Source organism: Eulemur rufifrons, chromosome 8 (genome assembly GCF_041146395.1).
Source record: "Eulemur rufifrons isolate Redbay chromosome 8, OSU_ERuf_1, whole genome shotgun sequence".
In the NCBI taxonomy this organism is placed as follows: domain Eukaryota; kingdom Metazoa; phylum Chordata; class Mammalia; order Primates; family Lemuridae; genus Eulemur; species Eulemur rufifrons.
In genome coordinates, this window is record NC_090990.1 from 10,685,555 (window position 1) to 10,709,375 (window position 23,821).

General features: G+C 56.3%; 1 protein-coding gene across 3 annotated transcripts in view; it reads left to right on the top strand.

Annotated features, from left to right (window-relative positions):
• Positions 1–10,735: 10,735 nt before the first annotated feature.
• The window catches only part of ARHGEF10L (Rho guanine nucleotide exchange factor 10 like), a 105,323-nt gene continuing 92,237 nt past the window's right edge, over positions 10,736–23,821 (top strand). For all 3 annotated transcript variants that reach the window (XM_069479410.1, XM_069479412.1, XM_069479411.1), the window contains exons 1-3: positions 10,736–10,878; positions 16,462–16,647; positions 17,432–17,465. In XM_069479410.1, the coding sequence (XP_069335511.1) occupies positions 10,842–10,878; positions 16,462–16,647; positions 17,432–17,465 (257 nt within the window). In that variant the 5' untranslated portion in view covers positions 10,736–10,841. The remainder of the gene's footprint in view (positions 10,879–16,461; positions 16,648–17,431; positions 17,466–23,821) is intronic.

Below are 23,821 nucleotides of genomic sequence, written 5' to 3' on the forward strand. Positions count from 1 at the left end.
GGTCTAGCCTTGGATCTGCCTTTGATCGGCTTCTTGACTTTGGACAAATCTCTCTGCCTCTCTGAACCTCAGTTTCCTCCTCTGTAAAATGGGGCTGATCATGTCTCCTTGTGGGATATCCCCACAGCCTTGGGGAGTTGGGAGGATTAGAGGTGGCACCGGATGTGGCCCCTGCCCTGGATCAGTGCACAGAGTGCACTCCCTTCCCCATCTCTCTCCAGGGGTGCGGAGAACAGCTGGGAGGACGGCACATCACTGAGTGGTCTGAATCGGAAGTGCTGGCTGCTTTGGTAGTTCAGCCAGAGCTGTCCTGGGCTGTGTGGCCGAGGGCCCTTTGGGTGTCCTGGGGCTCCATGCTAGCCTCGCGTTTCGGGAGACCTCGGATGCTGCTAGCTGCCTCGCCCTGCCTTGGTTGGGTGGGCTGAGCTGTTTTAGCTCCAAGTTTTGGGAAGGCTATTTCTTTTCTGCCCAGACCTCCCTTGTGGGATGGAATGGACGGCCCCCTCCCTGTGGAAGCCAGAGCTTGGGCCTGAAGAAAGAGTGGAGCCAATTTGGACGCTGTGGGCTTTGAGAGGGAGGCCTGGTTCGCTCTCCGTGGCCTGCCAGCCTGGGACACCAGCGCCAGCCTTGCCCCATCCCTGGAAAGCTGCATAGATGCCAGGGTCCCACACCTGCCCGTGCGGGAAAGGCTGGTGCGCCTACCTGCCTGCCAGCAGCGGTTGACGGTGGCAGCCGTGGGGGCTCTTGGGTCCTGTCCCCTTTGCTTGGCCACATGCTTCTGATTCATCAGAGGAAAATGTGGTCTTTTTGGGAGTGAGTTTTTAAAAATAGTCCAAGTTCTTCTCCCGCCCTGCCCCACCCCTCTTCTCTGATTGCTTCCTGGCCTTGGCCCTGACCACTTTCCACACTGGCTTGGGGAGCTGCCCCTTGTGCAGCTTGGCAGTGAATCTGTTTGTGAAGTTTGCCGGGGAGGAGCTGTCCTGGGTGCAGGCCGATTTCAGAGGGGAGGAGCACAGTCCCAGGAGTGGGCGCCCACAGCCCTGGCCACCTTCTCCCCAGGGGCTGACATGGGACCGGGGATCCATTCATTCAGCAGGTGTGCCTGGGGGTCGACTGTGTGCCAGTCCTGTGCCAGGGCTGCGGGTAAGAGCGATGAGCAGCAGTGAGCGTGACCCTGCCTTTGTGGAGTCCACACTCATGGGAGGAAACTTATGGAAACAAATAACTGAAATACATGGATGTCGGGAAGCGTTAGATCCTGTGAAGGCCGGGGACACAGGGTCGGGGAGAGTGTGGTAGGACGCGTGTGGGCAGTCTGGAGAAGGCCTCTCTGATACGCCGACCTTGGAGCAGGGCCCTGAAGGTGAGGGCACCCACGTGTGGCTGTCTGGGGGAACAGCAATGCAAAGGCCCCGAGGTAGGAGCATGCTTGGGGCGGTCATGGAACGGCAGGGTGGTCGGACTAGAGTGCAGTAAGCTGGGGGAGACGTAGGACATGAAGTCAGGGCAGTCATGGGGGCTGTGACATGCCGGGCCCCAGAGGATGAGATGAGGACTCTGAGGCCCTCTGCGTGACGTGGGAAAGCATTCAGGGGTTCTGGGCAGAGGCTTAACTCGGCTGCTGTGTTGAGAACAAAGCGTACAGGGTGGGGGCAAAGGTGGGAGCAGGGCGACCCTCCAGAGGCTGTCTTAATAGCTCAGGAGGAGATGGTGGCGGTTTGGGCCTGGGCAGTAGTCGTGGGGGTGGCGAGACATGGTCTGATTCTGGACATATGTTAAAGGTAGAGCCAACAGGGTTTGCTGCTGGATGGGGCGTGCGTGTGAGAGAGAGGTGCAAGGGTGGCTCCGAGGTTTTGGCCTGAGCAGCTGGCAGGCTGGAGCTGCCAGCAAGTGGGGAGGGAGGGCTGGGAGCGAGCGGGTTTGTTTGTTTGTTTGAGCAGGGGTGGTGATCAGGAGTTCCGCAGGGATAGGTTAGGACAGAGATGCCCCATTCGCCACGGAGTGAAGGTGCAGAGCAGGCTGCGGGGCAGGGGCTTCCCTGCGTGGATGGCATGAGGACCCGTGAGGTGAGCCCATTGCCTGGGGAGGAGCCAGGTTGAGTTACTGTTGGAGTCTAAGCCTGGCAGCCTCCAGCATTTGGAGGTGGAGGACGGAGAGCCCGAGCGAGCGAGTGAGGGTCTGAAGGAGGGAGCAGCTGACAGGTGGAGCGGGATGGGGACCGAGTCTGGCCGCTGCACCCGGCATTGCAGGGCTGCCGGTGACCCTGGTGAGCTGGCAGGTGGAGTGGGGGGCACACACCTGACCGGAGATGGGTAGCTCAGCTCAACGTGATGGATGAGTTCATGGTATCTCTTGGGGGAGTCTCATAGAGGGGGACAGAGAGACGGGGTGGTGGGCAGAGGGCATGTGGGGTCAGGGAGGTTTTCTGGGCTTTTGAAAAGATGAGCAGTAACACGGCGTATTTATTTTTGCTGGGAATGATCCAGTATAGAGGAACTGAGGTGTCTCTTGGTGGCCTCAGCTTCCACCCGAGAAAGATGTCCCTGTACCATGCAAAACACGCTCCTCCCCGCCCTCCATGCCCCATTTCCTCCCATTCCGGCATCAGCTCAGAGGCCAGGTGAGGGGGAGGGGCCTCGCGTCTCCCTATCCGGAGACTCGTGGACCGAGGAGGTGTGAACCAGCGAGCATGCCACTGTGCCATTGTGACAGGGCAGGCAAGGGGAACCGCTGCAGGGACTCAGGTCACAGTGAGGAGCGGTTCTGAAATCCAGCTGTGCGAAGTCATCTCCCTGCACTGATGCAAATCCTGTGCTTGCAGAAGTCAGTCCACATGATGCCATGGAGGGGGGTGAGGCCAGAGACAGAGACCATGGGGACACCGTCAGAGGAGAATGCCTCGCACTGCGTACTTGTGGGAACCTGGGACACCTTCCCCAGGCCCCTGCTCGGTGGGCCCTATGAGGAGGTCGGAGTAGTGAGTCTGTAAGTGCGGAGAGAAGGGTTTGGCTGCAGGCTGCTCCCACCTGCTGTGTGTTAGTGCAAAGTGTGAGCACCTTCCCACTGTCTGGCTGTCGTGTGGTAGTAACAGTAGCACCTTTGGTGAGTTCCTGCCTGGTGCCCGGCCAAGGTTATTACCTTATTCGTTCCTCATCCGAACCGTGAGAGCCTCACCTGCTTGCACACTCACCCCGCTGTACTCACACAGCGAATGAAGTCCAAGTCTGAGCAAGTGGTGGAGCTGGGATTGGAACAGTCTGGCCCGAAGCCCTGCACCAGCCGCTGCACTCCAGGAACTGACAGGTGGGGACGGGGAGGCTCAGATAGGTGGGGTGGCGGCGCAGAGCCCATCTCAGGCTAGCTGCTGTCCCCTCTCTGGTCTCTAGGTAGAAGCTATGGTGCCCCATCGCAAGGGCCACCTGGGATGTGCCCAGGGCCAGGGTCTGGGGCCTTCCCTAGAAGAGTGGGCGACAGTTCAGCTGATAGACGGAGGCTTTTTCCCAGCTCTTCAGCTGGGATCGTGGGGGATTTAGGGGTTAATGTGTCTAGGGCCTGGGAGGAGGAGGAGGAGGCTGGGACAGGACTCTGGCTGTAGCTCCCCTGGCAGGCTGTGTCCAGCAGCTTCTCTAGGCTGGCTCTGGTTTCCCAGGCAACAGCCCCCAGGAGTCCCCTCTGGCCTGGCCCCAGGGTGAGCTCCTTCCCACAGAGGCCTGCCCCTGGCCCCCTCCCCACTCCTCACTCTTCCTGCCTGCGGATCAGTGACCAGGGGCTCGCCCAGGAGGTCAGCAGGGAGGGAGGGCACCTACTCTGGACAGAGCCTCCATTGTCTGAGGCTCCAGCCATTGACCAAGCCTGGCCCCTGCCCCAGGGAGGAGGGCCCTGCCCCCAGAGCCTCCCTCCTGTCCTGTGAAGAGGAAAGGAAGTGGAGCCGCCCCCAGCAGGGCGGGCCAGGGGAGGAGCTGGGCCCTGTTGTCCCTTTGGCAGATTCTGCCGCTCTGGCACCTGCAGGGAACTCCGCCAGGGCCCGAGGAGGACCTGGGAGGATGCTCCCCAACCTGCACATGCTTTCCCAGGGGTGCTAAGCTCAGTAACCGCGTGGCCTTGGGGACATCCCTCAGTCTCTGGCAGCCTCATTTCCTCTTCTGTTACGGAAATGAAATTAGATGAAAGCTAAATTGTTTGGTATGGGGCCGGCCTGGTGCCTGAGAGGTGTCAGCTATTGTCATTTTGAATTTCGTGATCTAGGGCTGGTATTCTGGTAGAATAAGTCTGGCCTGGACTTAGTTTAGCAGTCTGTATAATAGGACAACGCTGCCTGTCCTCAGGGAGGGTCAGGGACTCTGGGAAGGGAACTGGCATTCATTAAGAACCTACGAGCATTGTCCACGGTTGTCTTGTTTACATCTGCATTTGGCAGGTGAGCATAGGGGCCTCGGAGTGGCCGCTTCCTGCCCTGGTGCCACCGGAGAGCAGCGGACTGAGCGGCCTGGGACCCAGCCTGAGCCCCTTTCCACGCACCCCACACCTCTCTTCTGCCCACTCCTCCTGCCGTAGCTCTGCCTGTGTTTTCTTGGAAAGGCAGCTCCCTTCTCTCCAGAGCCCCTGGGAGCCATCTCTCTCCTGGAGTCTCCACCAGGTGGCCCTTTGCACCGAGGGACTCTGAGGACAGAGCTGTGGGTGTCCTGCTGTCCTGTGTGCCGTAGCCAGTAGCTGTGGACTCTCCGGTTGGGGCTCTCCCTCCTGGGCCCAGCTCACTTCCTGTCCAGCCCCCATACCCCATCCAGTTTGCATTCCCTTCTCTTTCCCTGGCCCTGGGCTTTCTGGACAGGGCTGAGGACACCTGGAGGGCTGAGGTTCCCACCAGGGCCTGTGTCCCTCCTTCCAGCTGGTCTCCTCTCCTCTGGGCCGAAGCCCCACACCTACGCTCCACAGGTCCAGGGACGTCCCAGGCTGTTTGTTCAGATCACAGCTGTTATCTAGCGTGTAGTGTAGCCTGGGCCAGTCCCACAGAGACGGAGATGGAAAGAAGCCCAGTGCCCTCGGAGAGGTCACAGGCCAGTGAGGGCAACTGTTACAATAGGGGCTGTGTCCCCAGCCGTGTATGCATCCCAGTACCACCTGTGTTCCTTGGAGATAGTCTGTTGGCCCACTGCCATTGGCACCCCGAGCCACTGAATCAGAGTGTCTGGGCAGGGGCCTGGGACATACTTTTTTAAAAGCTCCATGACCAGGGCTGGGAAACACTGCATGGAATGGGTTGTGGGAAGAGGCTTCACAGAGGAGAAACTAGGTTTGGGTTTTGATGGTTGAGTAGGAGTTTGCTTGCTGGTTGTGAGGGAGAATTCTACCAGGAGGGAATAAACAGCCTGAGCAAAGTCCTGGTCGGCAGGGTCACGGGGCTGAAAGCCATTTGTGAGGCTGGAGCAGAGTTCCAGGCCAGCCCGAGAGCTGCTGAGACTGGAGAGGTCAGTGGATGGGGGAATCTTAGAGGGCCTTGTGGGGACCTGGGCTTCATTCTGAAGGTGACGAGGAAGGGTTTGAAGCAACAGGGAGACGTGATCAGGTGTGTGCTGTGGAACAGTCACTGTGGCAATGGAGGTGGAGGGTGGGTCGGCCAAGTGCATATCTGGTAAGAGCCGAAAGCCAGAGAGACCGGGCCCGTGGAGGGGCTCTGGTTCTGACCCGTCCAAGGACCTAGTCTCTCCCCGCCCCCCACTTTCTTGCTGACTTCCAGCAGACAGACATCTCCAGAGTGCCTCTGAGGCCAGAGTTGGAGATGGGTGCCTGGGCCAGGACCTATTCCTGTTTCCCTCTGTGCCAGGGTGGATGGCAGCCACTCTCCCTCTGGCAAGGCTGCCCCTCGTGGATATGCTGGCATCTGCTGCCTCCCCAGCTTCTGGGACTGACTCTTCCCAGCCTGGACCCCCCCGACCGACCGGCACTGGCCTCTCTCCCCAGAACCAGCCTTCCCTGACCTTGTGCAGCTTGCCTGACCTTCAGGGCCCTCCCAGTGTATTTCTCCCAGCCTCATTCAGGTGGGAGAGGGATCGGAGCCACCTGATTGGCTGGGAGGTGGGAGATGGTCCAGAATGGGGTGAGTCTCACAGGCTAGTGAGGAGGGGCAGGTGCAGGTGGGAGGAGGGGTTCCTAATGGGGCCTCCGGGCGGGATGGACTTTGAACCCTGAGGAAAGGGGAACAGATAAGCGCTCTGCTTGAATTAGCCAGAGCCGGGAGACACCTGCTCTGGGGAGCTTGGGCAGCTGAGGGTGGTGGGAGGTGCTGGTGCTGGCCTGTGGTGGTGGTCCTGTCACTGAGCTCAGCCTGCTCCAGGCCTCTGGTGGCACGCCTGCAGCCTGGGGCCGGGGTCCTTTTCCCTGGCTCCTGTGCAGCTTGCCCATCTGAGCACCGCCAGAAAGAGTGAGTGGTCTCCTTCTAGACGTTCTGCACAGTGTATCGAGAAAGAGAACTGTTCGGGGGTCTGCCTGCCTGTCCATCTTTCCAAAGGTGACCCCCAAGAGAAGACAGTCTCCTGTAACCCTACCACCCAAGCATAGCATGGTTAGTATCACCACAATAGTGGTGGCCACTGTTTACCCCGGAGCTGACTCTGTGCTGGGCACTGTGGGGTTTGTCCCACCTGCCACTGAATCCTCCGTAGCCCAGGACACCAGCGAGGCAGGCGCTAGTATCGCTCCTACCATTGAGGTGAGAAAGCTGTTACCTGTTACTGCCAGCAAGTGGCAGAGCTGGGATTTGAACTTGGATCATCCTGGCACCAAATCCCCTCCTCTAACCGTGGCCTTCACTGTCACCGCCTCTCTAGTGCCACATTGCTGCAGGCAAGTCCCTTCCCACCTTTGGACTCGGTTTCTCTGTCTGTAAAGCGAGAGCAACACCCATCTTGGAGCTGCTTTCTGGTTCTGACATGCCGTGGTGCTTTTGTATTACTTCTCTTTTTAAAAATGAGAATGGCTATTTTGATTTTCCCTCATTGTAGAGCTCACTGTAGAAGATCTGGGAAATTCAGAAAAATAGAAGGTAGAAAGAAAATCTATAACCCTACCACCCAGGTGCGACTCTATTAATATCTTCACGAATTTCCTTCCAGCCCTTTTCCTCTACGCGCGTTTAGAACATGGTCGGAATCCCGGAGTGGATGTAATCCTGTGCTCTGCCGGCCACGTTTGGTTTCTGTCCACTCTCTGTCTCCAGCCTGACTGCCTCTATTTCCAGGAACTGTGGTGGGAGGAATGTTCTGGACTGCTTTTCAGAGAGAGCTCTATCTCAGGGCCTCACAACACAGGTCTTTTGGCTCAGCCTTCCACGTTGCAAGCTTCCAGACCGTGCGTAGCTCAAGGAAGACTTAAAAAAACAGCAATGAGGAAACAGGCGAGCAGCTTCTGGAACCTTGTGTTTGCCCAGTGTCTTCACACCCACTACGTCGTTGGCCTCTTGCGTGTGGCAGCCCAGGAGATGGTCTGGACAGGTGCTTCCTGCGGTCACACAGAGGGCATGAGGCAGAGCCAGCCTGCGAGTGGATCCTGCCACCCCAGATCCTCAGTGTGAAGTTCTAGGCTCTGGGGATCCCCCAGCAAACCTTCTGCGGGGTCCCTTGTACTCCTGGGGTGCAGAACCCCCAAACGGGGTCCCATTTGCTGTCACACATTTTGGGGGTGCCAGCTTAAGGACGGACATCTTGGCACTGACCGAGCCTGCCCAGAGCTTGTTGTTGACCTCGTGTATCCCGCAGAGAGTCCTGTGGGGCAGGTAGTAGGACCTGCATCGTACAGGTGGGAACACCGAGGCTCAGCTTGCCTGCCAGTGGTGAGATGGGACTCCAGCCTGGGTCCCCGATTCCCAAGGTGGAGCTGTGGTCGTCACAGCCTGTGCCCTGTGCCTTGGGTGAAACGATGAATGTTAATGACAGTCACAGACCAGTGTGTTCCAGAGATCCTTCCAAGAGCGTTACATGTATTTACTCTTAATTTTCTTACTAACTCTGTGAGGTGGCTACTTTTATAAATCCCCATTTTGCAGCTGAGTAAACTGAGGTCCAGAGATGAGGTTAGGTAACTCGTCCAAGGTCTCATAGCTACTGAGTAGAACCCAGGTGATATCAGGTAGCCTGAACTCTTTCCTGACCCCTTGAGGGTCTATAGAGGTGGCAAAGGGCGGCTCCGAGCCACCCCCACTCCGTTGTCCACTTCCTTCTGAGACTAGTGGCATGTGTGTGCAAAATGGTGGCCACAGGCCTGTGTCGTTGCCCTGGGGCTTCAGGGTCCCAGATTAGCCTATAGCGGATGCCTCCCAGATTCCAGCCCTGAAGTCCAGGAAGGCAGGGTGATTGAGATTAGGCTTTGGGGTCAGTGCTCCCTGGCTTGAGTCCAAGTATTGTCACCTGGTCCTCTTGCTTCTGTGACCTGGGGCAAGTCTTTACTTCTTTGAGCCTCTGTTTCCTCCTCTGTAAATGGGATGTTATGAGAATTAGCCGGATAATAGAGCTTTAGGCTCCGTAAGTGTTGTCTCTCTTTTTTCTAGGGACAGCCTTGGGCTTCACGTGGAGGGTGGGAATCAGCCCTGAAGGGTGAAGGGCAAGGGGAGGACGTCAGACTTTCTGGCCTGGAAGGGGAAGGATCCTGGGTTTTGGCTCCAGGATGAAGTAGCAGCCTTTTTCTGCATCATCATCAAATTGTATTTAAAGATTAGTTTGTACACAAAAGTTGGGCAAGATGCCTCCCTTTTTCCTTCTGTAAAATTAGTATAAGTCTCCCCAATTCTTCCCTCTCAAAGCTCTTGGGGCACCCCCAGAGCCCTCAGAGAAAGGCCCAGCAGACCGGGGTGGTGGTGGATGAGCCCACAGAGAGGGGCCCCTGCAGGAGGACTGCTGTGCGGCTGTTTGACCTTTCAGCTTGCACAGGGGCTTGCGGACGACTTAGCTTTCTTTCCCAAGCCCTTTGCTGGAGAGAACATTTTAGTCCTGAGAGTTTTCAGTGTGGGTTTAAAAGACATAGTCAATCGCTTAGTGGAGAGCGTCCTGTGGCGTCAGTCATAGTGGAAAATGCATTTTTCTTCTTGGACCCAGCAGATCTGCTTCTAGGAGTGCCCCACAGGCTCGCTCATCCACGTGTTCCAGGCCCTGTGTGTGCAGGTTGTCAGTGGCTGCATTGTTAGTAGTATTATACCAAAAGGCCAAAGCAACCTCAGAGTCCCTTGATAGGGGTTATATATAATAAATTATGGTGCATCAAAAAAAAATACTATGTAAGTATTAAAAAGAAAGGGAGGCTGATTTCTATGTACTGTTCTGAAATCATCACCAAGACTTAATTTAAAAAGGCAGTTGCAGCCAGTGGGCGTCATGTACTTCCTTCTGTATAAACCAAGGCACACACGCAGACAGGCATGTCTGTATCTGGCCTGTATGTGGAATAGTTCTGGAAGGATTCCTGAGAAACTAGTAATAGTGGTTACTTCCGGGGGATTAGGCAACTGGAGTGGGAGGGAGACTTACTTTTTACTGTACACCCTTTGCATTGTTTGAATTTTGAGAGGTGCTAGAGCATAATCATTGCAATAATCAGCACAGACTCTGGGTCTCCATGGCCTGGGTTCGAACCCCGGCTCTTCCTGGCTGTGTGATCTTAGACAAGTTACTTAACCACTCTGGGCCTCATTTTTCTCATTTATAATTTGAATTAATATATGTTAATATTTGTAAAGTGCTTAGAATAATGTCTGATATGTAGTGGGCGCTACACGAGTGTTTATTACTAATATTGCCGTATATATGCTTTCCATTTTTATTTGGTAAGCCAATTTATAAAAACAAAGGCTTTGGGAATGGAAAAGTAAACCAGCCTACTGCCAGTGTGTGGCCAGTGTGTGGCAGGGGTGGATCAGTCTGGAGGGCTCGGTGCTTTCCCGCCAGCACCGGTTCCCTCCTCAGGGGAGTCTAGAAGGGCAGCCCCAGCTCGGGATCGGCGGTGGCAGCAGGGAGTGAGAACTGCTTCCCTCACTGCGTGGCAGGGGACGTCAGGCAAGGATGGCTCCAGGGCCAGGAAGCCTGTTGGAGGCGCCGCTCTCTTGCTTGTATTTGCCTCCGCTGGGAGATGAGGGAGGTGCCGCCTCGGGCAGGGAGAAACTCTACCCAGCATGAGCATTTGGGTTCTGCCCTCATCTTGTGCCATCGGCCTCGGCAGCCCTTGACCTCCTTACACCCATGTGCCAAGGCCAGGTGACCCCTTGCCAGCTGGCCAATCCGTGGGGCAGGACAAGGAGAGTCAAAGAGAACGTGGCCTTCGGCGGGACCCCAGGAGGAGACTGGTGAGAGTGAGCAGACCTGAGGGAGCCCATGGTTCCTGGGCAGCCGGGGGAGGCACGTCCAGCCTTGTCCGCGATGGTTCAGGTGTGATCTGGCTTCTGGAACGTGGGGGCCTGAGCGTGATCCTCTCTGGGGCTGAGGCTTACCTGTAAGCCGGAGGGGACAAGGAGGAAAGCCCATTGGCCCCAGCAGGCTCCCGTGGGTCCCTTGGTACTGGAAAAGGAAGGTCTACGGCTGCAGGGGTTTTCTGGGAAGATGGGGTTTTTGGCTGTGCAGCTGCCAGTTTTTCTACGGGTTAATGATTTACGATAGTTGGAGGCTGGGCCCTTTCTGGGGCTGCCCCACGCCCTGGGAGCTGCTGGGAAGGAGTGTAAGGGCTGCTAGGTTGGAGTGCACAGGCTGAGAGGCAGGGACTCATCTCTGTTGCTTAAACTTCAGCTCAAGATCTAATTAGGTTTCTTGCCTTCTTCCCACAGGCGTGCGGCTGGGACGGTGCTGGCCTGAGCTGGACCCTGTCTGATGGCTTCCTCCAACCCACCTCCGCAGCCTGCCATAGGTACCGTACCCAGGGCTTCCTGCTCCTGCATGTCCTTCTCAGGGTTACTGGGGGCTGGGGGAGGGCCCTACCTTTGGAGCAGGCTGACCCCAGGTGAGGGCCTCACCCCTCTGCTCTGTTTCTTGTCTACAAAGTGGAAGTAATTCCCTCCTCACAGAGGAGGCTCTGGGTGAGGGTTACTCCCTTGCCTGTGTGGCTAAGATCCCCTGGAGAGGTGAGCAGTCAGGGTCTGGGGACCGACGTGCACTTGGGCCGAAGCTTGTAACTCAAGGGTGGGGAACTGAGGTTGAGTGGAAGGGGCCAGGCCGTGAGTCTGATCCTTGAGCAGTGGTAGGGTTGCCAGATTTAGCCAAAAAAAAGAAAAAGAAAAGAAAAAAAAAAATACATACTTATGCTAACAAAATTATTCATTATTTATCTGAAATTCAATGTATTTTGAATTCAGTTCCTGTGTTTGGGTTGGCAACTCTGGCAGCGGGGCCTCAGACGCAGCAGGTGGAATCCAGGCCCTGCCCTGGAAGCGCTGGGCCCAAGGCTGTTTCCCCACCGGCCCCTTTGGGGAGCCAGCGCTTTGTTACCAGCCTGATCCGAGTTTGAGTTTGAGCCCCAGCCCTGGCACTTACACCGTGAGCTTAGTTAAGCAACGTGGTGTCTTTGTGAATCAGTTTCTTCATTAATAAACATGGGGAAAACGAGTACAGCCTCTCCCGACCTGTTGCAAACTTAAGTATGTGTCAGCCACCGGCATGTGGTAATTAATCAATTGCTCAACGATGGAGCACGTATCAGGCAGGGTGTTGGCAGGACAGACTGCTGTGCTCTGGTCCCCTGCTGGGTAGAGCTGACTGCCGAGTCTCCCACCCTGAACCCCAGTGCTCTCCTCCGCTGGACAGCGGACAGCATGGCAGACCCTCCTTCTCCAAGGTGATGGGTGGCTCCCCAGGGTCCTTTGCCTCCTGCCCCTGCTTGGGCTGTTTCTCTCGAGGACTGGGTGTGTCCAGGAATGTCAGAGGCATAAGCGACCAGCTCCAGTCGTGCCATCTGTCCAGATCATTAGGAAGGGCTCCATTCAGCTCTCAATTATCCTGGGCTGGGCCTCCTGATTTTCCCTCTGATAGGGAGCAGTGACTGATTGCCTCGAGGGAGGGCAGCCTGTTGGCAGGGGGCGGGCCTTGGGGACAAGCACACCTGTCTCCTGATTCATGACTGGGACTGGGTCCCAGGATGGTGCCCTGGCCCTTGCTGCCGTGAGCACCCCACTCCCTTTCTCCTACCTGCCAAGAGGGCCAAACATGGGAAGTGGGAAAAAAATATTTTACAACTAAATCAATTCTGTTCTGTTCAGCAAATATTTGACAAACGTTTATTATCCCAGCTCCATCTGATATTGCTGGCTAGTGTCATGTGGTCGCACCGAGCTCTTTACCATTTTCTGATTCTTCGAGAGCTCCCATCATCTTCCCAAATAAAATTCAAATTCCTGAGAAGGGGATTCCCGCAAGCACCTTGTCAGCTGTCTGTGACCCCTGCATCCTTGCTCAGGTCTTCATTCCCACTGGGTCGCTTGCCGTCCGTTCTCCGTCCGTTCTCTGCTCCTGCTGCAGCCCCAGCCTGGAGTAATCCCACCACCCCAGCCCCACCTGGGCCTGTCGGGCCTTTTCTCGTCCTTCAAGGCTTGGTGCAAGGGCAGCCTCACGCCCAGAGCCTTTCCTGAAGCCCCAGCGAGCATGAGCCCCCTTTGTCTCAGCACCCTCTACATCTCTGGGGGTTTAGGTTTTTCTCTTGCTGGATCTGCCTCCCTCCCTCTGCAGTGAGCTCCCAGATGCCCAAGGACCGTGTCTTACTTTTCCTGCAACATCCTGGCCCAGGGGCTGCCAGGAGCTGTGCAGGGACAAGTGGATGACCGTCAGTGGGATAACTGAAGCTATGTGTACTAATACTCTTAAAGGGAGAAGGCACAGAGGTGACCTGAGTCTCTGGACACAGCCTGAGTGGCCTGGGGCTGGGCCTGGCCTGTGCGTGGGGGAGGACTGCTCATCTCACCCCGGGGCAGGGGCTTGGTTATGGCAGGACTGTGATCCTAATAGTAACAGCGATAATAATGGTGATAATGATGATGTAATGATGGTGACAACAATGAGTAGAATCATCATCATAAGAACAGCTGGCATTTAATGAGCACTCACCTGGTACCAGGTGCTTCGTGTGTGGTAATTCACTCCAGCCTCCCAGCATCCCTGGGAGGTGGTCACTATTATTGCCTCATTTTGCAGATCAGCAAACTGAAACCTGGGGACAGATAACTGGACACTCATACAGCCGGCACCTGGGTGAGCTGGAGTCTGAGCTGAACCCGGGTGGTCTGACTCTAAAACCTCTGTCAGTGCAGTGACACCATCCTTGTGTAAAGGGAACCCCACCCCCACCCCCTGCCCAGCAGATTCAATCGGGCAAGGACCGAGGGCACCGAGAGGTTAGGCAAGCCCTGTACGTCATGATGGGCCTGTATCTGGTACCTCCAAAATAGTGGGCCGGGACTTTGTGGTCACTTATTCCAGTACTTTTTAAACGTTTAAAGCCACAACCCATAGACATGGCAACAGGAGTGTGTGTGTATATGCGTGTGTGTTCAACAAAAGCTTCTAATATGCCTACTGTGTGCTGGGCACTGCACTGGATGCTAGAGAAGACAAAAATGCCTGTTCTTATGAAGGTTATATTCTAGTAGAGGAGACAGTAAAAGAAATAACACACAGCATCACATGCTGATAAAGGCCATGGAGAGACATAAAGTAGGCAAGGCAAACGGAGTCTCAGGGTGTCTTCATGGCAGCGTCACTGAAAGATGACATAGAGACCTGCAGGAGGTGAGAGTGGGAGAAGGTACCTGGGGGAAGAATGTTCTAGGCCCTGGGACTGTAAGTGCAAAGGTCCTGGGGCAGGAGCATGTCTAGCACCTTCATGGTACAGGAAGGAGACCAGCCCAGCATGGCTGGAATGGAAGGAGCAAGGGGGGAGCAGAAGATTCTACACACACGTGCACACACACATCTATATACCTGGAACAGAAGTGTCAAATAAGATATTAAAATTATATCAGATTATAATACAAATACGTTTAAGTATCTGAAATAATTTAATACCAAGTATATTTTATTTGGTATCGTAATACCAAAAGTAATACCCAGTGTGATTTTGTTAATACTATAACAACATTATTAAATATCTGAAACAAGCAATTCGAAACACAAAATAAAATGCTGATTGGGAATCCCCTCATTGAATTTTTGAGCCACAAATCCAGCTTCCCACCCAACCCCTGTGTTTCCTTTGTTAATTTGTCATCACAGGGCAGAATGTCCGAGGGCTCAGCCACTTGCAGGAGGGGCAGGGCTCAGTGGAGAGCGTAGCGCATGGACGGAGCTGGGTTCAAATCCACCCTGCCCCATTAGCTTCACGACTGTGGGTGCATCGCTTTGCCTCTGGCTCTCCGAGTCGCGGTTACGTAAAATGGAGGTGGGTGTGAGGCCACAGGACGCCACGTGGGCCCATCGAGCGCTTGTTTCTCCACACCTGGGGAAGGAGTCTGTGCCGGAGGAGTCCACCCCTGCTGGCGTCGGCCCCTGGGATCCCCAAAGCCCCAGCAGGAGGGGCTGGGTCCCTCCCCAGTGGCCTCCGTTTGGCCATCACCTCTCAGAGGAAGTCGGGGACTCCCCGCCCTGGGCAGGGAGGGCACGCTTGGGGCTCCCGCTGCAGTTGATCAGCTGAAGGAAGGGTTTCTTACGTTTGTACCTAAAATATTCTGCTCGGGGAACTTCCGTGTTGCTGTGGGGAAGGGATTGAATTTCTCTGGTTGGAGAGACTGTTGGGATCAGATGTCCGTCTGTCCATCTGCTGGCCCATCCATCTCTCTCTCTGTTCTGTCCACTTCTTCACCGTTCACTTGTCGATCATCTTAATCTCTATGGAGCACCTGCTGGGCGGGGGTCCGCAGACCCATGGACTAGGCAATCCTGTCTGTCCCCAAGGATCCGAGGCTGGCAGGTGGACAGTAATTATACTTGTTATTGTCATAACTCTTATGTACATAGGCACTGTGCCCAGGGCTGCACCTGCCCCAGTGGTTCTTAGCTAGTGGCGATTTTTCCCTCTAGGGAGACATATGGCAATGTCTGGAGACATTTTTGGTCATCATAGCTGGAGGCCTGTAGTGGGTAGAAGCCAGGGGTGCTGCTGAACATGCCACACTGCATAGGACAGCTACCCCCAAAACAAAGAATTACCCAGCCCGAGTGTCAAGGCAGAGAAACCCAATTCTGCATCTCAACTGACGTTCATGTCAGCCTTGTGGGGAAAGTGCTGTTTTTATTCTTCAGTTTACAGAGGAGAATAACAAGGTTCAGAGAAGTGGAGTGACTTGCTCAGAACCACACAGTGAGCAGGGGTCTCAGACATGGCCATCTGAGTCCAGATGTGTGGCATGTGGCACGAGAGGACTGCTCAGAGTGGCTCAGAGAGGGGTGGTCAGCTTGGCAGACGTTTAAAACCAGACCAGACTTCCCTTTGGCTTTGAAGCGGGTTTGTACGAGGTAGGTGATGGACTTAGTGAACCCCTACGGTTCTGTCCAGGCCCAAATTCTCGGAAAGAAGTCTTCTAGGAAGAGGACTGGGGCACCTCTGCTTGGAGGATTGGCTGGAAAGGCGGGGGCTTGTTATGCTCTTCAGGGTAGAGGAGTCATTCCTTCACTAGTTTAACAAAAGCTGCTGAGCTCCCAGCCTGGCACAGTCAGGTGGGAAGTCTGCTCTTAGGGATCCTAGCCTGGGAGGGGAGTGCAAACGAGTACAGAATAAATCACTCACACGTCCTACAGGACTGGATGAAGGAAACAGTCAGCAGGCAAGCATGGAGAAGGGAGGCAGGGCCTGCTGTATCAGGGTGCTCTGGGTCTCTGTGCTTGAGCTGCGCTTTCACAGACGAGGAGGAGGAAAGGAGGTCACAGCCGCGAAGGGGGTCTCCCAGGTGGGGAGAAGCAAGGAGTGAGGCCCGACCCACAGACCTCCATGCTGGGAGCTCGGGCCCCTGCCCCGGCCAGTCTGTGCCCTCGTACATGCAAGCTGGCTGCCTTCAAGCCCCAGACATTCCAAGCAGCTGTGTTCCGTGCTGCCGTGCATACCAAATGAAGTACAGCGTGCAGGACGTGTCTGTCTGTCCTCTCAGTGGCATGACACAAAGTGCACTAAGCACACACAGAAACACACATGAAGGCTTGTGCACGTGTGCAGATGCATTTAAAGAGCCCCCTTGTTCACAAAACCAGGCACTAGGAAGAGGAAGGCTTACATTCAAGTACAGGTGTGCACATGCTCTCCGCCCCTCTCTCCATTGCCACCACCTGCTTACAGACCTGACCCAACCTTAGGGGCACAGTAGGGCCACCTGGCCTGAGCTTGATCCTGTCTCTGGGAACTCTCCTTCCCTTGCTCAGACCCTCAGTTCCAGCCCATGCCTACGGACCCCAGCCATCTCTCGCTTGACCAAACCTGTGAGACCCTGCAGCCTGGCTAACTCCTCCTCTCTTCCAGGAGATCAGCTGGTTCCCGGAGTCCCAGGCCCCTCCCCCGAGCCGGAAGACGACCCTGGAGAAGCCTTTGAGTTTGATGACAGTGATGATGAAGAGGACACCAGCACAGGCCTGGCTGTTCCCAGTCTGCCTCCTGAGAGGGACGCAGACCCTCCCCTGATCCACTTTGACTCCACTCCTGTCACTGGTAAGGTATTTCTGGGAACCTTTGGTCCCAGGGCTTACAGGGAGCATAGAGAACTGGCGGAAGCTCCAGGCTCCCAGGGATGTCTGGTGGCCTCTCTGCTGTCCCCAGAAAGCAGGAAGGGAAAAAACCACTGGGAAGAAGCTGCATTCCATTGCTTCCCTTGGGAATTCAAAATTCCTAGCATTCCTGCAACATCTGGCGCACTTTGGCACATTGTAAATGGAAGTGGTTGGCCGGGGTTTTGCTTTGGAGACAGTTGCTGCCCAGAGCTTGTGTCTCTGAAGCCCTCCCGAGGCAGCTTCTCTTGGAGAATCTACACCAGCCAGAATAGCAGCCTCCCTGAGGTCCCCTCTGCTGCCAGGGGGGTAGCGGGGGGCGGGGGAGCTGGCAGCCCTTAGAGGCGGAGGGCCCTGATAAGGCTGCTATTAAATGGCAGCTTTTGGGCTCTTAGATTCTGGGCGAGAAACTGGGGACCGGACTAGCTGGAACTTCCTGTAGGCTTGGGGAGAAGGGCTTCCGGAGGAGGACAGGCCCCGAGCAGCCAGGGAGGCTGGTTCTGGCTGGGGTTGGGATGTGGGCCACAGGGTGGAGGTGGGGGTGGTGCCGTAGGACAGGTAGGGGAGCTCAGTGACTGAGCTGGGCTGCGAGAGGAGGCAGGACCCAGCAGGCACCCAGGCTGGCCGGGCCCTGTCTGTGGCTCCCCGCGGGAGGCTGGGAAAGGGGCGGGGATGTGCGTGGGGCCGCCTCTGGCCTGACAGGCTTTCCCTCTGCTCTTGTCCCACAGACCCAGACCCAGCAGCCGAGCCGCCTGGCACAGAGTAAGTGAACCTCATTCCTTTGCTCGGGTGGTTGGAAACAGGGAGAGACCAGGCAGGGGCTGGGGACAGGGCGGAGCTGAGGCCAGGAGGGCTCTGACAGGTCTTTGGCAAAGGAGGAAGGCATGTCATTGAAAGCCTTTGTCCAGGGGAAGAGGTCAGTCTCTAAAATTCATGTTCCTTCTTCCCTTCTTTTGCCCACAAGCCTGTGAAATAGCAGAAAGCAGCCTGGCTCCAAACCCTGCCTCTGTCCCTTGCTAGCTGTGTGGCCTTGGAGGAGTCACAGAAACTCCCCAAGTGTCATTCGGTTCGTACACTCGGTTGGTTGTTGAGGACTAAACAGCTGTCTGGCGTTCAGCACTGTGCCAGCCCGTTGTAATTGTTTTTGCTGTTGCCACTTGTTTTGTTATTGCCATTGCTATTCCCTGCCTGTGGCACTTGTTGTTAGGGACTGTGCCCTTCTGTGGTTGGGGGCCTGTCAGAGGCAGGGTGGCCTAATGGTTAAAAGCCTAGATGCTGGGGTGACTGCCTGTGCCTTGATGCTGGCCCCCACACTGGCCATGGGTCCTTGCGTAGGTCACAGTTCTCCTGGGCTTGGGTTTTCTCATCTGTAAAATGGGCTATTGGGTAAGATGCCTAGCCTCGTAGTAGGTGCCTAATCAAGACAGTTACTTTTAAATCACAGTTCCTCTGTGGTCTCGGCAAGTCAGGTCTGGGTTGGATGGTGCATTTGGGGGCCAGGATGGTGGAAGCTGAGGCCACTCAGGACGTGGGTGCTTAGAGCCTCCCTGCCTAAGCAGTGGCGGGTCTAGGCCAGGGGCATCTGGGGCCCTGAGTGTAAATCCTGGCTACCATGGTGGGAGGAGGGGTGTTTGAGCCCCTTTTGTCTTTCTGGGGTGAGCCAAGTGAGGGGGGCTAATTCTCAGGCAGGTGTCACCCAGCGGGAGGTCTCAGAGATGCAGGTTGCAGGCCTAGGGCCCCTGGAGGGGAAGGAGTCCCTGTATGTGCTCATTTGCTGTCCAGAGTGGGTGGACCCTGGGAGGGTTTCTGCCGGGCTTGCTACTGTGTAATTAAGGTCAGAATTAGGGGCCAGCCTCTCCTCCCTGATTAGGGACTGAAATGAATCAGCAGCCATTGGTCCTGCACCTGGGCTGGGGAGGCCTGTGAGGACTGCAGTCTCCCACGGGGTGAGGTCCTCCAGGCTGGGCCAGGAATGAAGCTGCAGAGAAGCTCAGTCTGGTGGGGGATGTAGAAATGTCACAGTGGGACAGGGAAAGATGCCCAGGGGACAGTGAAAGAGGGGGGCTGTGCTGGGGTGGGGTGGGGCCGTCAGGGAAGACTTCTGACCAGGTCTTTGCTGAGCAAGTGAGTATAAATTCACCATTGGGGATAGTGGGGGGTGGGAGGAAGGTCTGCAGGGAGGAAGCCCCTGAGCAGAGGCGCAGGGCTGGGGAGCAACGTGGGCAGCAAGCGAGTGTACCCCTCCCTGGGGTCTAGTGCTCTCACTTCCCCCAGGCTACCCTCCTGCAGACCCCAGTTGCCCTGAACTCAAGTCAGGGGTCAGGAGTGCTGCAGCGGGGCCCTTCCCTGCCTGCCGTCTCTCTGTGCCCTGTGGCCCAGCAGTCCTGCTGCGTCCTGGAGACTTGGCTCCTGTGCTGGGCCCTGGTGACTCTGCAGCCAGGTCACGTGTCAGGCGGGCTCCGGGCACCAAGCAGAGGCCAAGTGACCCAGTGGCTCCCAGAGCTGGTGCTGCACGGGGTTGTTTTTCATCATCCTGGTGGTTAGGATAGGTCAGCACCGGCCAGGCATTTCCGGGCAGGGAGAGGGGCTTGGTCTCTGCCTTTAACCCCCTGCCTGCCACTCCGCAGTGCCACAACCTGTCCTAGGCTCACCCTGGAGTTACCCCAGCTGCCATGAACACCGTCTCCTGGAGGCACAGGGGGCGCATGAGCTCGGAGGTTCTGATCGCCACTCGGCCCCTCGCTGGCTGCGTGACTTTGGGCTACCTGTGGACCTCCCCGAACCCCAGTTTCCCTATCTGTTAGATGGAAATAATAACGTCCACTGCAAAGCGCTGTGAGGAACAAGTGGGAATGGCCAGGAGGCTCCCAGCTCTCCTAAGTGGGCATCGTGTGTATTTCTGCTCCCGCCTCCTGCCCAGCGTGGGCGCTTCCAGCAGACAGGGCCAGGGCGGAGTCTGTGTGCCCGGCGCCGTGAGCTGCGGGGCTGCGCTGGGTTGCTGGGGGCTGGCGTCTCACCAGCAGCAGTAGCCATAAGCATCCCTTTTGAATGCCCTAAACTGGGCATTAGGGCTTTCACTGTCATTTTCTGGACAACGTTCATGGGACACGTGCTCCCTGCAGAGCGCTGGTCAGGGGAGGAGTCCCAGGAGGCTCCAGTCCAGCCTCTTAGTCTTACCCGGGGGAGGCCGTGGGGTGGGACTTGCCCAAGCTCGGGGAGTGAGAGGCCAGCAGCCTCCTGACTCCTCGTCCAGTGCTCTCCATGCTGCCCCCAGCTCTGTCCCCTCCCTTCCAGGTCCCCATTTACTTACGTTGCAGCTGCTCCCTGGGTGGTGATTTTCCACTCTGGAGTCTTCTGGGAGAAGAATCAATCCAGACCACTTTCCCCCTCCTCATTATCCAAGAGAAAGGAAAAAAATCTTAATTTTCTTTTTTTTAAAATTTGTCCAAAGGTGGTCACTAAGCAAACACTTTTGAAGAAACAAATCTCAAAGTGGAGAACATTTTACCTCTTCTCACTGCTTTTCCCCCTCAATGGGGAGGTTTGGAAATGGCCTTGGGCTTTGTCCGTCTACCTGGCCTAGGGCTCCTGATACCATAGATGGAATAACTGCCCAGGTCCCAGAGCTTTTGTCTCAAAGTGACCTCACTCCACAGCCGGGGAGGAAAGGAGGCAGGGCCGGTCCTAGTCCTCTTTTATGGCTGCTGGGGTGCCGGGAGTGAGGGCTGAGTGGGGCTTCCGGGGCCTGAGCCGCATGGTGCCAGCTCCAGGTCTTGGCTCTGCTACTCACTAGCTATGTCGCCCAGCAAGTTGCTTTTTGTCTGAGCCTCACTTTCTTAATCAGTAAAATGGGGATGATGACGCTGCTCTCTTGCAGGGCTGTGTGTGGCGTGAATAAGCTAGCGTAGATAGGCACAGTGCTGCATGTGCTCGCTGCTCAAATGTGTTCGCAGCTGCTGTGCTGGAGCTGGGTGGCTCTGTGCCCCTGCGAGTCAGACACACCTGGCTTTAGCCTGTTTCTCACTGACAAACTGTGTGACACGGGCTGGCCCCCCACTTCTCTGAGTCTGTGTCCCCTGTCTCCACGGTGAGGAGAATCACACCTGCGGGGCAGGTGGTCACAAGGATGACAGGCTGATCTGCAGGCCAGTGACCTTGGCGGCAGCGGCGCTGAGGAAGGAGCAGGGTGTGGGGTCGGCTCTAGCTTTGAGGCCCGTGGACCTCCCTGTCCCTTCGCCTGCTTTGCTGGGTTGCTGAGAGGGGGCGGCCAGGCTGCTGTGGGGTACACGGAGCTGCTGGTGTTGCCGGGTGTGTGCTTTGGCCAAGGCCCGGGGGACGATTTTAGAGTTGGGCCACCCTACTCAGCAGTCCCCAGGGGCGAGGGTGGCTGGGAGCTCATCCACCCCACTGCTGGGAAAAAGCAAGCACCGAAGTGCTCGGCTAACTGGTGGCACGTTCTCTTTTCCCAGTGGGACATACCTGTTAGCAGATAATAATAATAATAATAATATAATAATGATCATGTGTGCTGCATACCAGGCACTGAGCTAAATGCCCAGTCCCACTTACTCCTCCCATCTCTGGGAAGTAGACACAGTCATTACCCATTTTACAGATGGGGAAATCGAGGCTTAGGGGGGTGACGTGCTGTGCCCATGGTTACATGTGGACAGTACAAGTTCATTCAGAACCAAGGCCCTGCTGACCCGGAGGGCTCCCACCACTGTGGCTACCCTGCCTGCAGAAACTCACGCTTTGGTCCCTGTGGGAGGGCGTGGCTGCCTCCATGTGAATGCTTGATTGTGTGTGTGTTGGGGTAAGAACTCTGCCCGCTCAGGGGTGATCTCTGAGCTCTGGGGAGAGAGGTTTCTAAGCGGTGGGTGGAGTGTTCCGCAGACCCCACCTGGGGAGCCTCTCTCTGCACCGCCTGGTGTGTGATTCTGGGTGAGGCCCCTTCCCTTGAAATGGGAGCAAATTAAAGCAGCTCCCTCCCTTCTCTCCCTGCACGGAGGTCTTGTGAGCGTGGGGAGTGTGGAGGTGTGTCTCCCACCTGCAGTCACCTCCATGGGGACAGGGACACTTTCTGTCTTTTACAGGGGGAGATACTGTGTCTGCTACTGTACTCTCATGGCTTAGCAGTGTGGGCACAGGGTGCTGGTGGACCTTGGAGCCCAAGCGCTCACGTCCACCCTGAGCTCTCCTGGGGGAGTTGTGGTTGGAAGGGCAGCCCCGGGCACCCAGCAGTGGCCAGGAAACGTGCGTGCCAAGGGTCGCTGGCTCCCTGTGTTTTTCCTGGACTCAGGCCTGCACCTCTCACCTCTGAGTGCAACAGCCCCGTGGACTCTGGCCCCCGCCGCAGTTGTTTGCTTTTCCTGCCCAGTTTTGTCTCCGTCCACACAGGGCTCCTGTGGCCTCAGCATTTCCTAGTGGGTCAGGGTTTTGGCTGCTGACCTCAGCTGTGGGGGCCCTCACGGGCTCCCTGGAGGTACCTGTCTTGCCCCTTCCTGGGCTTTTCTGGACAAGATGGATTGCTGTACATTGGCCAATGTCTCCCACCTGGGCTGGAACTGGAGGAGGGAATGGGGCAGCCAGATTCCTGGAAAGGACAGGGAGACCTGGACGCATGAGGAGCTGAGAGGATCCGGTCAAGAGGAGACCAGGCTCAGAGAAGCAGCGTTGGAACAGAATAGAAACAGGGCGCTGGTGGCCTGTGGCTTCTGAGGCTTCTGGGTGTGGGGGTCACGGGGGTACCTAGAAAGAGCAGATCAACAAGGCCAGAGTGTCCCCTAGTCCCCAGAGGAAATTCTCAAGGCTTTCCAGATTGCCGCAGACCTAGCGGGAGTTGTTTGGAATCCTGGGCTTGTCCTTCCACCCGCTGTTCCCAAATTCAGAGCATGTGAGCCTCCTACGTCCTGTCCCGCAGGGTCGGTGTGGGAGCTGAGGCCTGGCTGCCGTCGGCTCTGCCCTGTGGAGGCCCCCACGGCAGGGTTATGAAGACCAGGCCCTTCCTTTCACTAAAGACCTCTCTGGTCCCTTGCCAAGTCCCTAAATTGAAAAAGCTGTGTTTTTTGTCTTCTCTTTCCTTCTTTTCCACCTCTGAGGGTGGAAACAGTTCTCGGTTTCCACATCAGAGCCATGACCTTTGGACCCCAGGCCCTTTGAGGGTACACGCGAGGGTACACGCGACGTACCTGTTCATTGTACTGAACACACCTTTGAGGAATCTAGTGACAGCTATGCCTGGATCCCTGCAGGGACAGGACTCTGCCTCGTCAGTCTTTCATCCCTCGTGCCTGCCACAAAGAAGGCACATCAGTACTAACAGCTGACACGAGCACGGACTTTACAGTTTACGTGGCCCTTTCCGCAGGCACCTCACTGTGATTGTCACAGCTGTGGGAGGCAGAGTAACGGCCCTCCCACCCCCAACGACTTCCATGTCCTCAACCTTGAATGTGCTGCCTTGCATGGCAAAGGGACTTTGCAGGTATGGTTAACTTGAGGATCTTGAGACGGGAGATTATTCTGGATTATTGGTGGGCCCAATGGAATCACAAGGGTCCTTGCACAAGTGGGGCAGAGGGTCAGAGGAGAGGTGGGGACATGCTACCCTGCTGGCTTTGGAGATGGAGGAAGGGACCGTGACCAAGGAATGCAGGCGGCTTCTCGAGGCTGGAAAAGGCAGAGGAATGGCTTCTGCAAGGAGCGCGGCCCTGCTTTTAGCCTAGCCAAGCCCATTTTGGAACTTTGAGCTCCACGACTGTAAGAAAATAGATGTGTGTTCTAAGTCACTAAGTCTGTGGTAACGTGCTGCAGCAGCAACAGGAGAGTAATGCAACAGCCCTGCAAAGAGGACATTCTTGTGGGTCCCCTTTTGCAGACCCAGAGAGGAGGGTCACTGGTCTAGGGGGCTGGGCTTAAAGCCTGAGGCAGGGGCTCTGTCTGTTCTTCCTCTGTGGCCCTCTCTGTGCGTCCAGGACAGTGCTCGGGGCAGCCCTTGGACCGTACTCTGCCGACTGGCCGGGATTCCCCCGCCCTTCCCCTCTGTCCTCCCGTCCCTCTGTCCTTCCGTCCAGCACCTTCACTGAGCGCCTGCGATGAGGGGCTGACGTGCTGCG